The sequence below is a fragment of the Epinephelus moara genome, chromosome 1 (genome assembly GCF_006386435.1).
Source record: "Epinephelus moara isolate mb chromosome 1, YSFRI_EMoa_1.0, whole genome shotgun sequence".
Lineage (NCBI taxonomy): Eukaryota > Metazoa > Chordata > Actinopteri > Perciformes > Serranidae > Epinephelus > Epinephelus moara.
The window spans coordinates 39,909,267-39,925,576 of NC_065506.1; the positions used below are offsets into that span (position 1 = coordinate 39,909,267).

The window sequence follows — 16,310 nt, forward strand, 5'->3', positions numbered from 1 at the left end:
TAATGTGTACGGTGCATTTCGCTGCTGTAGATGTTTAAGGTTGTGCTTATCTCAATTCCTTTATATACCATAGTGTAGTTTAATCTTCAGCAATGCATCATATCCTATAAAATAATCATATGTTTGTCCTGTCAACTTTTCATTGTGTCAGAAAAACAACCCTGTTTTCAGCTTTGTGATGATGAATTTTCCAGCTGATTTATTTATCTTAAATTATCAACACATAAAGGAAGAGCACATTTAGGCCTACTTGTAATTGAGTATTTTTATAACGTGGTAGTAGTACTTGTGCTCAAGTAAAGGATCTGATACTTCTTCTGCTCCATCATCCAAGTGAAGTAACAGTAGGCCAAACACTTTTTGAGTGCAGAGGGCTTAAATCTTTTACATAGTGACATATTTCATGAACTCATCAGAGGTGGAAGAAGTATTCAGATCTTTTATTTAGCGACTATAAACGTAGCGATACTGCAGTGTACAAATACTCCAAGAAAAATTCCAGCATTCAAAATCTGACTTGGATAAAAGTATAAAATTAGTTTGTTTGCATATGTAGAAAGGCCAGTTTAAGAGTTATATTACTGGATTATTGATGTATTCATTTGTAAACATCATCTTAATAATGCAGCTGTTAAAGGTGGATCTAATTGTAATCCATTTATATACAGCTAGGTTAATCTATAACATTATCCTACACAAAAATTAAATTGTTGATTATATGTTGTATTCATAATTTTAATCTGAAAAGAAACTAGTAACCAAAAGCTTTAAATGTAGTGCAGTAAAAACTACAATATTTCCCTTCTGAAATGTTGTGGAGTAGAAGAATAGGGTAATTTAAAATGGAAATATTCCAGTAAAGTACAAGTATGGCAAATTGTATACTTTAAGGGATAGTCCGGATTTTTTGAATTGTGGTTGTATGAGGAACTAATCCATAATCAATATATTACCTATACAGTACATGTCAGTCAGTACGCCCTCATGAAAGCTAAGCAATGCACAGTTGTGGATGGGGTCAGCAATTAACGTATTTTAGCCACCTACAAAAAGTTCCACCTAAATAACAAATAATATCAGTTTGAGTGTACACTATATTGTCAATATTTTTGCTGCTTTCCGCCAGACAGAGATTTCCAATGGGAAACTGAAGCCCTTATATCTCTTTGATTAAGGTCAGACTCCACTGACAAAAATGATTAAACATGGCTGAACACAGGAGCTGCTGATCTACTACCACTATGTTATTGTGTGACTTTGGCATTTAAAGTCACACAATAACACTAACTAACTGATCGAGGCAGTAGTAGACCAGCAGCTTCTGTGTTCATGAACCAAAATTACTGTTTCTGTCAGTGGAGTCCCGTGGCATTAAAGAGAGCACAGATGTGGAAGTGAAGCCGTCAACTGCTTCCCTGTCCCATTCCCTGAATGGGCTGTCTGATGGAGAGGTAAAGTGGTAAATATGCTCTCAATATAGCATTCACTCAAACTGACACACTTAAGCTATTTATTGTTTTAGAAAGGAGTTTTTTTAGTTGGCTAAATTACATTTTGTTCCTGGCCCCCCTCCACAACAGTTCACTTCTTAGCTTCTGTTTGGGCACTCTGGCCCTTTCTCCAAACTGGGAGACATGATGACAGGCATCTACAGTAGGTAATACACTGAAGCGGGATTTATACTTCTGCGTCGAATCAACGCCAGACCTATAGCATAGGCTCTGCGTTGACATAGAGTCTACGCTGTACCCTATGCTGTAGCCTGTCATGCACCTCCCCAGAAACACACGTGGCAGCGACGCATTTTCAAGTCTTGTGTGTGATTTATCCTGGCTTCTTATGGGTAGAGGAAATCTTCGCTAGTCGTTAGGCTAATTTATACAATGTAAAATGCCATAGGCTTGTGCTAATAACATTAGCATGTTGTATTTGTGAGGAAAATGTGTCCAGATAAAGACAAATGCTTTGTCTGTGAATGCTGCGAGTTATAGAGAAGCCAAATTAAATGCTTATTTTTGAAACTGTCGCTGTTATGCCATGTTTAATGCGTGTTTAATGTGTGTTTTGAATCAACTAAACTTTACAGCACTTTACAGAAACCCCACTAGTGACTAGTGTTGTGGAGGCGTGACTGCAGAGTGACACAGACACACCACCACATCACAACAACGTAGGCCACGGCATAAGCTCTGCCTACAGAGCTGGTACACAAGTATAAATCCTGCTTAACTATGGATAAAACCTCAGACAACCCCACTTCAAAATAATCTGAACTATCCCTTTAAGTAGGCCCACAGTACTTCACTATATGTAACTATTTAGTTACTTTTCACCCCTGAAATTCATCGTATGCTCCAGCCTATGTGAAATTATAATCTGTAAAGAAGTAACTGTAGCTGTGAAATGTAGTGAAGCAGGAGAAGGCATATAAAGTATATCACCTCACAGTGTACTGTCCATATCTGTATATCTCAGTGTGTGTTACTTAAACCTTCAGCTTCATGTCTGACTGAACTTTATTATTTCTTTATTCTTACCTTTTCTTGTAATGTCGTCACACACACACACACACACACACACACACACACTCCGCTCTCTCTCTATTTTGGTGCTTCCTCGCGCTGCCAAGCCCCTGACGTAATGCTCCGCTGTTAATGATTAGCATGTGGAAACGAGCAGCGCGAGCCTCCCTGCGTCAAGGCGTCCGAAACGTAGCCGGAAGTTGACATGGACCTGCCTTCAAAACAATAGCCGCTGGCATTTGTCAAAGGATTGTTGGAGGTTACAAACAACAAGAAACCCCAAAATAGTGATATTAACTGCATGAATTCATTTTGTGTTGGCATAACTATGTGGCACAACTTGTGGGCGGTCCATAGGGGTCCATAGCTCAGTCCATTAGGGACTTGGATTGGAAACCAGAGGGTCATTGGTTTAAATCCCTGTCCAGACCAAATATGGAGTTGGAGTGTGGACTAGTAGCTAGAGAAGTGCAGGTTCACCTCCTGGGCACCACCGATGTGCCCCTGAGCAAATATCCCCAACTGCCTGGGGCTGTCCATGGGCATCCCCCTGACATCTCTCCATTAAATGTGTAGGTACTGTTTGTGCATGTGTGTGTGTAATTTCGGCTATGTGTGTATGACAACAAAGTGAAAAAAATTTGCCCTTGAGGATTAATAAGGTATATCCTCTCCTTCTTCTTCTTCTTCTTCTTCTTCAAAAAAATTAATTAAAATGAAATAAAAATAAGTAAATAAATGAAATAAAATAGAAATAAAAAATACATAGATGAACAAAGCTCAACTATAACTCATCATGAAAAAGTCCTCAGTCCTGGTTGATTCCTAATGCCACAGCTGTCCAGTTATAGCACAATGCCTGCAGTAATATGAGTCATAGTTGTCATCAATAGTCAGTTTTTTTTCTGTTTTATTTATGTTTCTTAATTAATATGGTACTGCTTTTATCTTGTCTTTTGTTGTGTTGATTGTTATGCACCAAAACTCCAAAGCAAATTCATTGTATGTGAAAACGTACTTGGCAATAAACCTGATTCTGATTAACAACACACACTTGATTGTACTTTATATTTGAAATTGTGCATACAAAGCTACATGCCCCCTTCATCTATATGCATCCCACCAAGACTGAACCCTACTGTTGTCCTGTTAATATTTTATTACTATTATTGTTAACCTGTTTATATTTTATCTTTATATATTTTCTATTTGCACACGTTCCTGCTATACTGGAAAGGGCTGCACAACCATATCCCTCGGGATACATAAAGTTCTGTCTTAGCTTAAAAAATACTGCATCATAATCACAGCCACCATAGAACTTAAATTAAAAGCCTAGTCCCAATTAAACACCACAATTAGATGTATTGTTGACTACCCAATTGAGCTAACAGTAGTTAGCAATTAACTTTTGTCAATATGGAGATGCTACACATTGTTACCCCAGTTCATTTCATTTCACTGAAACCATGAACACCAGAGAAGACCCTGATTCAAGTGGTGACTCCCTACCTCTGAACATTGGACAGGTAACGTTATGTTATTGAGAATAAATGCTTGAGGTCTAATTGTTAACTTGCATTTTCTAAAAAAAAATACATATTCAAATCTTGAAGGTTCATTAAACATGAACAAGGATAAGTATTAATACACAACAGTAAACTTGATAATAAATGCAACAAAGCCTCCACAATGTCACAGCGTAAATATTACATAAAGTATACCAGACTATAGTTAAATTACACTTCATCCTACCAAAGCTGTATCCTATAAATTCTCCTAGGCACCAGTTTGAAAATAGATGTGCCTTCGTTTTAAATTCTCAATGGACTTTTGTTTGGCTTCGCCGCACTGCAGTACTTTACTTTGAAAGCCGTAACCGGAAGTCACGCACAGCTTCCGTTCATCTTGACCGTGGTCGTGGGTGCTTTAGTCCAGAGCAGCAGAGCAGCCCGTCTGCTGGGGAGAGAGACAGAGAAAAAGTTAGTCAAGATGGCAAATCCCACAGACCCGGAGTGAAGGGGCACCGCTCCCCGAAAAAAGAAGCAGAGCCTGCCGCCCGTCCTGAGACAAACCCAACGATGCTAACGGCTCCAGGAGGTGAGGTCGGTTAACCGTTTCTCCGACTATTCAAACATTCAAACTGAAGTTTCTGAATCTCCTTTTTGTCGTTGTTTCGTCCTCTCTCCTTTTCGGCTTCAGTATTTATCCAAAAATACTACCTTTGCTTTATATTAGAGCCAGACTTTATATTAAAATCACGTAATTATACCAGTTGAATAGTTAACGCTTTGTCATTTGTGAATCCATAGCCGTTAATGTTGGTCGCTTTGCTAACGGTGCTCCGTATTACAACTTTACGAACGTTAACTTGTGTTAAAGTTACACGGTTCGTCCGTTGGAAAGTTCCAGAAGGTAAAATGGAGGGAGAAATCTAACTTTATATTTATTCTTTTAACAACTGCTCTCTCTCTCTCTCTTTCTCTCTCACTCACACACACACACACACACACACACACACACATACATATCCGCCAACGGTCATTCCCTGTGTGCTGATGAAGCAAAGTGACAGTTTTAGACAGCGGCTAACGCTCAGCCTGCTCCTAGGTTACTCCTCCGTGTTTCTTCTCCACTGGCTCAAACTCACCACTACAGCCAGTCCTCGGTTTTAAAATACAGCTTCATAGGACTAACCTGTCATTAAAATAACGGAGGGAAGTCACTGCTAACGTCCATACAGCAGCACACAGCCACTGCCAACGGCCGCCGTCGGTAACCCGGCGTCCGTCCTTTGGAAAATTCCGGGATGCAGCGCCAGTAGTACCGACAGCTGTATTTTTAGGAATGGGTGGATACCAAAAGCGAAAATTATTTATTTTTGTCTCGGCGGTGAATGCCACAAGCCTATGCGCATAGGCGATGGCGAGGAGGCGACCTATAAATGCATGTATGAGTTTTTGAAGGCTGTTTCACCCCCCCCCCCCCCATTGCAGCAGCAGCACAAAGTCTGCAGAGCTGAAGCAACAGGGACACTGTCGCATTTCTAGTGAGGCTGTCTTCTCCAGTGCACTGTAAAAGTCATTGCATATGTATGAAAGAGAGGGAGAGGCGTGTACAAAGAGCCACAGAGAGCTTTGTCTGTTATAAATATGCTTTTTTCCTCCCCTAACTTCTAACATCCTCCTGCAGGCTTAAGAGGGATTCCCTGAAGAAAAATGCCAGTGAGGCTGAGGCTGATGTGACACAGCGTGTGCTGGAAGCTGACTCATCAAATATCAATCCCTCTGGGAGCGACTAAGCAGCAGAGAGCAGCTCATATCACCTAATGCCTAGCTAGAAGAGAGCCTTACCCCCCTATACACACACATACACACCAAAGGAGATTATCAGACAGGAGAAGACGGTGCAGAAACCCCCCTCCAGCAGGAATATATCCAGCAGTGGCTGCGGGCGAAACAATTTTTGGCACCAGAAGGTCTAACAGTGACTGCAACAACAAAGCTAAGAATGGCATCACAGTGGTTCAGCTGAACCTCACCGACTGACTGACCCCTCCCTGTGTGTAGAAACATCAACAAACAGCTGATAAGACCAGTGTCATCCTCCGTCAGTTTTACCCCAGACCATCAGTGTAAAGTTTGGGGGAGGTTGCTCCTCTCAGCCCAGCCCCGGCACCACCACAGTCAGCCTGCCTTACCCCCGCCACGCAGACCATGATGTTTCGCGATCAGGTGGGCGTGCTAGCCAGCTGGTTCAAGGGGTGGAATGAGTGCGAGCAGACTGTGGCTCTGCTGTCCCTGCTGAAGAGGGTGAGCCGGACCCAGGCCCGCTTCCTGCAGCTCTGTCTGGAGCACTCTCTGGCTGAGTGCACCGAACTCCAGGTCCTGGAGGGAGAGGCAAACAACCCAGGTAGGACATTCAGCTTAAGTTTACTGTTTTCAGTTGAAATCGTTGTTGTATAAACGGGACCTCAGACACTGTCATCTGCGACGTCATCCACTAAAACATAATGAAGATACATTTACAGGCACTGACAGACCAGAGTCATCTAAGAAATACTTCACCCCGTCTAAATGACTATTTGTTAGTCTTTGTTTTTCTCACGTGAGTCCAGTAAACGAAGAGTCCAAAAATGGAGACAATTCTTGATGAATTGAAGTCATGGTGTTTAACAACAGCAAAACCGAAACGAAACATCTGTTGGTAAACTCTCACACAACTCGTGCAGTATAATCCAAGTCTCATTCATCCAGTTATGTGCTCACTACTTCCCAAACACATGCATTTTGCTAAAACCCTACTATTTAAAACATGTCCACATAAACAATGCAGGCTCGTCGTTGTGTGAGACTGTTTATGTGAAAGTGTTTTAAATAGTAAGGTTCAAGCAATACATCTCCTGCACTTCAGTAGTTGTGTTTCAGTTGAAATTCATCAATGATGCAGCACTTATGTCACATTACGTCTGCTTCAAGCTGCGTACTCATTTATTTTCTGGTCAGAAATAGAGACACAGTTTTCAAATTCACAAATCTTCCTACTCTTCTCTTTCTCTTGCCAACTCATTTAAAAATTCAGAGGGATTTCAAGGGCATGTTTTCCCAAAGGACTGTAGTTCCTGACTCTGGAACAAACACATACAGGCTCCACACAAGCATTAGAAGATCATTCCTGTCCAAAACATTCCTGCAGATCCATCAAGAGTAATAAATAGCTGAATCACTGATGGTATGAAACTGTGCAAAGTGTTGCGCTGAACTGTAGCCAGCCAGTAAATGACTGTGGAAGGAGGTTTGGGTCGTGTATAGTGTTAGCTCAGCTGGCACTGTGGCTGGCTGGAGACGTCAGTCATTCAGTCAGTCAGTCAGTCAGTGTGCCAGCCTATAGCGCTGTAGCTCTCTCTGGGTTGGTATCGCGCCAAGGCACCCAAGGGGGGTTCTGGCTGGGATTTGTTGCATCAGACTGCAGCGTGGCCATGGAAACAAAAACCTTGGCAACCAACTGGGCTCATGAAAAATAGAAAGAAGTGCTGCTGCAGCTGCGATGGAGAGCAGGCGTCTGTGTGTACCTATGGCAACATCTGCATGCAGTAACACATCTGCTGGCGTACACTGGGGTGACATAATGGCCCTGCCCTGCAGTGACACTTACACATATGACATAGAGTTTCCATCAGGGTTTTACAATGGGCAGTGGCTGCAGTTAATGCAGGCTGGTCTTTGTTATTGTTTAATACGAAGCTGGAGACATCAAAGCACACTACATGAAGTTCCCTAGTCGACCGCTCCCAAAGTCAGGCTGGTTCATACTGTCAGAGATCAAAGCAGATGGGAGTCATGGGGAGACAGTGGAGGGGGGTGACATCTTCTTACAACTCAACAACAGGTTTTTATTTCTTATGTTATGTTTCAGAATACAGTGCATCATGTGTAAGTCAAAGAGACGCTGTCTTGTGATCTTTGCGTTGAAACTTGAGTCAAAGTCCTACTCTTATATTCTGTGTGAATCTCAGCTAGCAAGACTCTGATTTATAGTCAAGGTGGAAATGATGAGGGGAATGCGTTTGGAAGAGGCTTGTTTTGGTTGTTTGTGAAAGATAACACAATGAAAAGGTCTGTGAGTTAAAAAATGATTTCACTTGTAGCATGTGACAGGTATTTGGTGATTGGCACAATGTACATGTCCACTGAACAGGCTGGATGGTTGTGGAAATAGAGGCATTTGTCATCAAGAGTGAGGGGCTGAACAGGAAGGCCTGTAATCCACATCGCAGTATTTTATCGCATTTGCCTTGAAGATGATACTGATTTAGTTTTAATTGACCTTAATTTATGAATACTGTGTTCAACATAAGCACTGTGGCTCTCTGAAAGTTAAGTGCACTGTAGCAGAGCAAAGAAATATAAACATATTAGCAAACATTTATGCAGCAAATGTGATTAGACCTAAGTAATGCTATTCCTTTTTTCGTTTTGTTGTGCACTCAGCACGTTCTGTGGCCTAATTTTATTATAAATGATGAACCAATTTCCCTTTTGTAATTGTAAAGTTTTTAAGTGATTTCTAACTTGCTTTTCTGTAAATTATGTTTGGCTGAAGACAGATTATTCCCAAACAAACAGAATCATTTTTCAGTTGATTCAGTGCCTTAAAATCAGTCTGGTTGAGCATTAGAGCTTGTGTTATTTTTAGATTACTTTGTACAGTGTGAAGGTTTTCACCAAATATAATGACCTGATTAGATCACTGAGAAATTCACTGCCCAAGCTTTGTGTCTTGAACAGACTGATGATGATAGCCTGGTCTCTCTGTGTCATCAGTCCAGGGATTTACAATGTGAGGTAACCTTGTGGCTTACAATCACTGGCTACATTTATACGAATAAGTACGTACGGTTGTACCTCAAGAAAATTCTCTACATAATGCTTCAGTCTGATTAAGTCAGGTAAGGTTATAATAACAGTATGCACATACACGTCAACGCACCTGGATTTTTCTTTCAGTCTTTACAGTTGTTGGAACACGTTGAATTTTTTGTCCAATCTGTAGCTGTCATTAATTTTCTGTCAAAGGTGAAGATGCCGGTACAAAGCAAACAGTGTAGTGTAGTGGAGGGGCAAAACTTCATGACAATTACTGTCAGTTTTGTCTGAAACTGAGAATACTACCAGTAGCTATTTTGCCTTAAAGATACAGTTGGTAACTTTTAAGAAAATAACTTGATGTCATATTTGCTAAAACTGTCAATATATTCTGAAAGAGGTACATGAGACAGTCTGTGAAAAGAAAATCATGTCCTGTCTCCTCTCCTACTGTCTTCTATGGCATTTGCTAGAATCAGACTGCGGTGTGGTCAGCAACAAGCAATCAGAGCGGAGGAGTCTCTGATGCAAGTGAGGAGTGTCTAACGCAGCTGTCAGTAATGTCAGTCACTCCCTGAACTGCAATCAAATGGTCGGACTAACATCGCTGATCAAATATGAATCAAGATTCCGTAACTGCATTGCCTCGACTCAGGTGTTTTCAGAAACATGTTTTAGTGTAGTAGTTTGCTGGAAAATGGAAAGGTGGTACGGTTGGTGGGCGGTGCTTTGTACTCTAGACAGTACTCTAAAATATGTTTCTGGAAACATTTCAGGTGATAAAATTGACAATGTAGTAACAGAATCTTGATTCATATTTGATCAGCACTGCCTGGTTTGACAGACTGACCGCAGTTAGCAAACAGTGATTGACATTAGGGGTGGCAATATGGCCCTAAAATGAATGAATCCACTTTTGCGCCTGGAACCTCCCGTCTACAACGCGCCCTCGCTGAGGACTTGGCACAGATTCAGATGACATGATGGACAGCTGCATTAGAGACTTCTCGGCTCTGATTGGTTGTTGTTTACATACAGTAGGGATGTAATGATATGGAAAATTTGATATCTCGATTATAGTGACCAAATTATCACGGTAAACGAAATTATCACGGTAAACGATAATATTGCGATATTTTTTTAAGCGCTGTAAAATGTCCAAAAAATAGACACATTGAAATAACTTCACTAAATCTTGTAACTTCCTTATCATACTAAAATGTTAACAGCCAAAATCTTATATTTAAATGAAACTTTCACATTAAAGGGGCAAGGGATTGGCACAGCAACAGAAAATTTTATTTTAAATTAACAAAATATGTAAACACATTGCAGGAGCAAAGCTTATTTGTCTGGCGCATTTCAACAGTCAGCAAAATATGTTAACAATTTATATATTATTTATTTATTAGCATGAGAGGAAAATATATATATAAAACAAAACAATGCAAGAGTAGAACAAAAGACATACAATATATAGAATAGATAGCACAAATGTGCAGGAGAAACCAAAAAAACCCTAAGGACAATGGTCATCATTACACAGAATAATTCACACATTAGAAGTGTGCATGTGAGTCAGAGGATTATCTGTATGAGAAAAGGAGTGCATGCTCTCGGTCAAAGGTTAACACGGCAGCGTTTTATGTTGTTTCCTTGAGCTTATGTCAAGAAAGCATAACTGGCCGTCTATATCGATTCGAGCTCACCATACAATAACCATAATCACAGTGATTCAATCAACGTTACGTCGGTTTATATTCTGTCGGCTCCGCTCAATGTTTTCAGCTCCGTTTCGTTTTGAAACACTTAACGTTAGCAACATAGCTGCTAATACGGCTATTAGCTAATCAGCTAGTGTCTTAAACGAAAACGGAAAACCTAGTCGCCGTTTAGGAGGACAGATACGGCTCAAATGTCCCATATACGTCGAGAGTTACACATTATGACAATCTTAGTAAAACCGAAGTCCCTCACACAATAACTGATGTTTGCATAGCATAAGTTGCATTGGCTGTAAAGCTGTGGATGATGGTCACGGAGATGAGCCAGCAGATTTGCTACCCTTCGCAGCAACTTTCTTTCTGCATGTTCTGCACACAGGATAGTTGTCCTTCACCAACTGTCCCTCGGCATTCTTCAGAAACCCAAAGTACGCCCAGACCTCAGACTTTGTGCGTTTAGTTGGGGGGGGGGGGAAATGTCCTGAGTGCCGCTATTACCACCTTCCGCCATGTTTTCATTCTTTGTGTTTACACATGCTACGCATTCACGCAGCGCCTGCATCGCGAGACTTGAATGAGGCTGTTATTACATATCCTGATAATCCACCGCGATAATGTAATTAATTTAAACATAAACGGTCATTCTTACCATGTAAAAATTAACCGAAATTTACCGTAATATCGATAATCGTTACATCCCTAACATACAGTAAGGCTATTTAAAATGCTATAAGGCAATAGAGTAGATAGAGGAGTTCAATTTTTTTCAGATTATATGTCTCATTTAGTGCTGTGTGAATATAGTGACAGTTTCAACAAATATTAAAAACTTATTTTCATAAAACTTACAAACTACAGCTTTAACCATGTGTTGGTTTGCTTTTTTCCTCATGCTCTTTATCACATAGACATAGTCACATCAGTCAGTTTAATAAGTTGTGTTGCTTTAAGTCTTGTTACACTTCAATATATTGTTAATACAAAGGCCCAATTGGTCATTAAATTACATGGTAATGGTAAAAATCTTTCCCCAGTAAAGATAGCCTACTTTGGTGTGTTTTCAGAACTGGACATCATGCAGAGTGTTACCGAATATCTGTGTGTATATTTCCCTATTTTCAACAATCATGGCTGTGTAACTTCTGCACATACTGGCTCTGTCCCAGTGGACTCATGCTTAAGGAGATTCTAATGGACTTCTACCTCCAGATTTAAATTTTGGGCCACGCCCTTGAGTTTTCTCCCACCTGTGTCAGCTTGTGGTCACTTCCCGTCCACTGATTCAGCTAAGTCAGATGGAATCAGCAGGCCTGTTTCAGCGCTGTAGACTTAACGTCAGGACACATGCTGCTGAAAAGAGGGAGATCGAGAAGGTTGTCTGGTTACGTGATCCCTCTGGTATGTTGTGGTAGCTTGTTTGAGTGCTTATGTGCTGGAGTAAGGCAGATACATTGGTCTGCTTTTTTACTGGGCTGATCCAGATCTTGTATTGATTATAGAGTATTTTCCAGTGTGAAGTTTTTTCTTACCACAGATACAGGGCACATTTGAGGCATATTTGTGTGTGTGTGTGTGTGTGTGTGTGTGTGTGTGTGTGTGGTTGTACAGTTGGCTTGGAAATCTTCATTAAAAGGCTCACCTTTCTTTAAAAAGCTGCCGTTCCAGAAAAATAGTCTTTTTTTAAAGAATAGAAATAAAACACTGGACACCTGATCAGTTTTAAAAGACACACTGTTGGCACTATAAGTCTAAAAATAGCTATTTAAAAAGCCACACAGGCAACATTTTAGTATCTGCCTGTGATTGTTAATGAACCACAGTGAGTTTAACAGCACAACCACAAATCACTCACAGGTTCAAAGCGCTTTCCTCATTCACCACGAGCCCCTCATGCACAATTGTTACTCTACTAACTGATTGATAGTAAGTGCAGTGTGATTTGCTGCTGGTGCAGAAATGAGATCCGCTGGCTAATAAAGGGTTAACATGCAGCTGGAAGTCTTGGGCTGAGTGGAAAAGCGCAACTATTTGGAAAGCGGTGTACAAATGAATGGAATCCTCAGTGACCTACTTCTCTGAGCGGCTGAGAGGCGGCCTTGTTTTGGGACCCAGCGAGTGATGCGACATTATTTGCGACTTGAGATGCAGTCGTAGTCAATGGGGTTACTATCTGACTGAAAGACAGGCGGGAGTTGCATCACACAGGATTTATTTTTATTGTAGTTTTTCATGTTATTTTTAGATGACGATCTCTTTGAATTGGTTACTTTCAGTGGTTTGTGCATTTTCAAGCCTCAGCATTTCTATCTGAACAGCTCAGTACAGATGTGAGTTCAGACCTAACCCTGAGTCAACAAGGGAGATGCCATCTATACTCATGCCTTTGAAATCACCCCACGGATTTGACTGTTTTAGAAGGAGAGACTACAGAGTGAAAGTTTAAGTCCTGGTTTTCTTCTGTGATTTTTGACGGGAGTAATGTGTAGCCTGCAGTGTTTCAGTTGTGCTTATTAAGGAATGTAACTTCCTGTTTTTCCTCCCCCCGTAAGGAGAACAAAACTTCTTTTGAGACAATCGCAAGAGGGACAATATCGGATCAAGTTGAGAGGACATGAGCAGCAAGTGGAGTGCTGTCTGAAGGAAGACACACACACACACACACACACACACACACACACACACACACACACACACACACACAGGGTGTAGGGTTAGTGTAAGGGGTGGGGTTAGGACAGGACAGTGGGCCTGGTGTTCTGAATGACTAACTTCATTTTAGGGTGGTGTGGTACTGCTGACCTCGCCTGCCACGCTGTTTGAGCTGGAAGAAGGCAGGCAGGTACTCGATATGAACAAGCATCTGTGTTGAAGAACTTAAAGGTGATAGATTGGGGTGGGAATCTGGAGCCACCTCGGGATACGATTCCCATTCAAAAGGCCATGATGTGATAATTTAACAATTACGATTGCATCAAAATTATTGATTTCTATATTGGATATATTTTTTCTTACTGTGTTTGTAATGATTCCACATGTCTATGCCTGTATGTTTTATCATCCATATGGTTCAGTCATAAAGAATGTAAACACGACACAGTGATGCACATGTTTTATGTTTGTTATATTTCACCAATAGGTTCAGTTGTAAGAAACATATAGCCTGTTATTACAGAATTGTTACAGGCAACCTCATTGTTGAAAATTGGTTTCTGATTGACTTTTCTACATTGAGAATTCATCCATTTCAATTCGCTAATCCCAATTCTTTCTGATTTGGTGTCCATCTCTGTTGGTAAAATGCTTTGTGCTGTGGTTGATTTTGTACTGATTGAGCCTCACTGCACACAGTGATGTCTGTGCACAATGTGATAGAAGGAGGCTGTTTTCACATTCATGTAGTGAAGGGGAAAGTTTCTCTGTGCTCAGGAATCCCCAGGAATTTCCTTAAAAGAAAGAATAACCTGTTGTATATCAGTTAGTCATGTTGTGTTTCCTGGAATTTGTGAAGAAAACATTTTTCTCACATGCCTCCATGAAAAACAGTAAGGGTATTGATTTACTGATTGATTGAACATACTGTATGTTTAACAGCAGCAAAACTATATCAAAACAGCTGTTAGCCAACTTTCACACAACATGTGCAGTATAATTGAAGTCTTATTTCTTTAGTTGTATGCTCAGTACTTTCCACTCACATATTTTTGCTATAAAACCCATAGCATTGGAGTCTGGCTTGAAAAATAGCAGATAGGTTTCACTTTCAGTTCAGTTTAAAATAGTAAGGTTTTAGCGAAAATGCCTGTGTTTGGGAAGCACTGAGCGTACAACTGGATAAAGGGGACTTGGATTATACTGCAGGAATTGTGTGACAGTCTGTGACAGATCTTTTAATATAGTTTTGCTGTTGTCAAAGCTGGTCCCCAATTAAACAATAAATCAGTATGTTTGCTGTTTTCCATGGAGGCTTGGGGAAAAAAACAAGTTTATTTACGAATTTAAGGTAATACAGCATGACTACTTGATTTACAAATGGCCGTTTTGTAGTCGAAATATTCCTTTTAAATCTCACTGTAAAATGTGGACATGCAAGCACAGTTTTGTGATGTGCGTATTTATAGATTCTGGATTTTTCAATGAGGGTGTCAATGTAATTGTAAGAATTTTTAATGAGTACATTGAACTTTGTTGTGGAAAAATCATAGAAAAAGAGCAACCCTGCAATAAAAAGGCCTGATTACCTGTCGATAATAATGTTCATAAAAAGGTTTTCAGAACAGTTAGCAGTAGATTTCAATGTTATCGTCCGCACATGGTCTTTCTGAATGTACAATTTGTAAATGATGAGTGTGCTGGAAATGGTGAGAAAGATGAGTTTCGGATTTGTCTTTTTTTGGTATCATGAAAGGATTTGCCAAAGCACATAAATGGAAAAGCATCTTTATTTACACCTGGAAGCACCAGATCCTCAGAAATGCCAGGATTATACAAGAGGTGGGGGGTGACTGGGGGGGTTTAACCTCAGTGCAGAATTTGAAAGGCTGTTGGAATCTAGGTCAAAATATGACTTCAAGCTAAAAAATTACTTTTCATAGGAGCTGCCGGCACTAGCTTTGCATCTAATATTGTAGAAAGAGAAAAAGCATACTCCTGCATTTGTCTGTGTCGAAGATGATTGACATGGAGGGAAAGTCTGCGTTGTATAATGGCTAGTATTACTCAGTGAATTCCTGTTGCACTCTCTGCCTAAACTAGGTCTGATGAAAACCTGGGCTGGAAATCAGCATTCCTGGCTTAGGCGGTAAACGGTTCCGGTGTTGGGGATACTGTCTAGGAATGTGGGCACGTCGGAGCACACTTGAGTCAGGCGCTCAGCGAGAGTTGGATGGGGGCTTTTCCAGCGTGGGGGGAAAAAGACACAGTGGAAAAGGAAAACTGATTCCACCTTCAGTGGAGCTAAGGTCTCCTGAGTACACCGCGGTATGGAAGGAGGGGGGTGAGAGGAGGTGGAGGGACGGGTGGGGCGAGGAAGGGAAAAGATGAAGACTCAGAGAATACTGGTGCTATTTACAGCTGAAGCTCATTCACTCCTTTCTCTGCCTGCTCTAACTTTCCACGAGTTTTTTTTAAAGTTTTAAATATTTACTTGCTTTTGAAAGTCCAGATTTTATGGTGTCCTGGCCAACACCCATTGAAAGAAGCCACCCATTAACCAAATTAAGGCTTTATGATTTAAAAAAACACAGGTATTACCCTTTAACCTGAATCTGATGTAGTTGAGTTGCTCTGCCAAGGGAGTGTCTATAAATACTGGGCCCCATGGAGATAAAAGTTTTAAAGTGGAAGTGATCTGATGGGATTTTTCACACACTTTTTCCATTTGTCAACATCCTTTGTGCCTTTCTCTCTCATTGGTCATTCTGTCAGGGAGAGAAAGACATAGAGAGAGAGAAAAGTCTTGTCTCTGGTTTGGGCGCCAAACTATTTCATCGCACCCACGCATGAGCAAACAGTTTATTTCTGGAAGTTGACGGCGTGTTCTGTGAACTCGTACTGAACCTCAGGAATGGGGACAGACAACCTGCCAAAACGACCAGAGGGGAAAACGAAATAAAGCTCGTCTTTTCCCCTCTGCCCCTACAGCAAAGGCCTTTACTTTTCAGTTCTTGCTTCCAGGTGTGTGTGTGTGTGTGTTTGTTTCT

General features: G+C 40.8%; 1 protein-coding gene across 4 annotated transcripts in view; it reads left to right on the plus strand.

Moving 5' to 3' along the window:
* Positions 1-4,459: 4,459 nt before the first annotated feature.
* The window catches only part of samd4a (sterile alpha motif domain containing 4A), a 66,686-nt gene continuing 54,835 nt past the window's right edge, over positions 4,460-16,310 (plus strand). For 3 of the 4 annotated variants that reach the window (XR_007570141.1, XM_050047170.1, XM_050047189.1), the window contains exons 1-2: positions 4,460-4,622; positions 5,715-6,434. Coding sequence is in view for 3 of the 4 variants with exons in the window: in XM_050047170.1 (XP_049903127.1) it covers positions 6,239-6,434 (196 nt within the window). In the remaining variant the exon portion in view is untranslated. Of the gene's footprint in view, positions 4,628-5,714; positions 6,435-16,310 lie in introns of all 4 variants that reach the window. The other variant, XM_050047179.1, reaches the window with a different exon arrangement.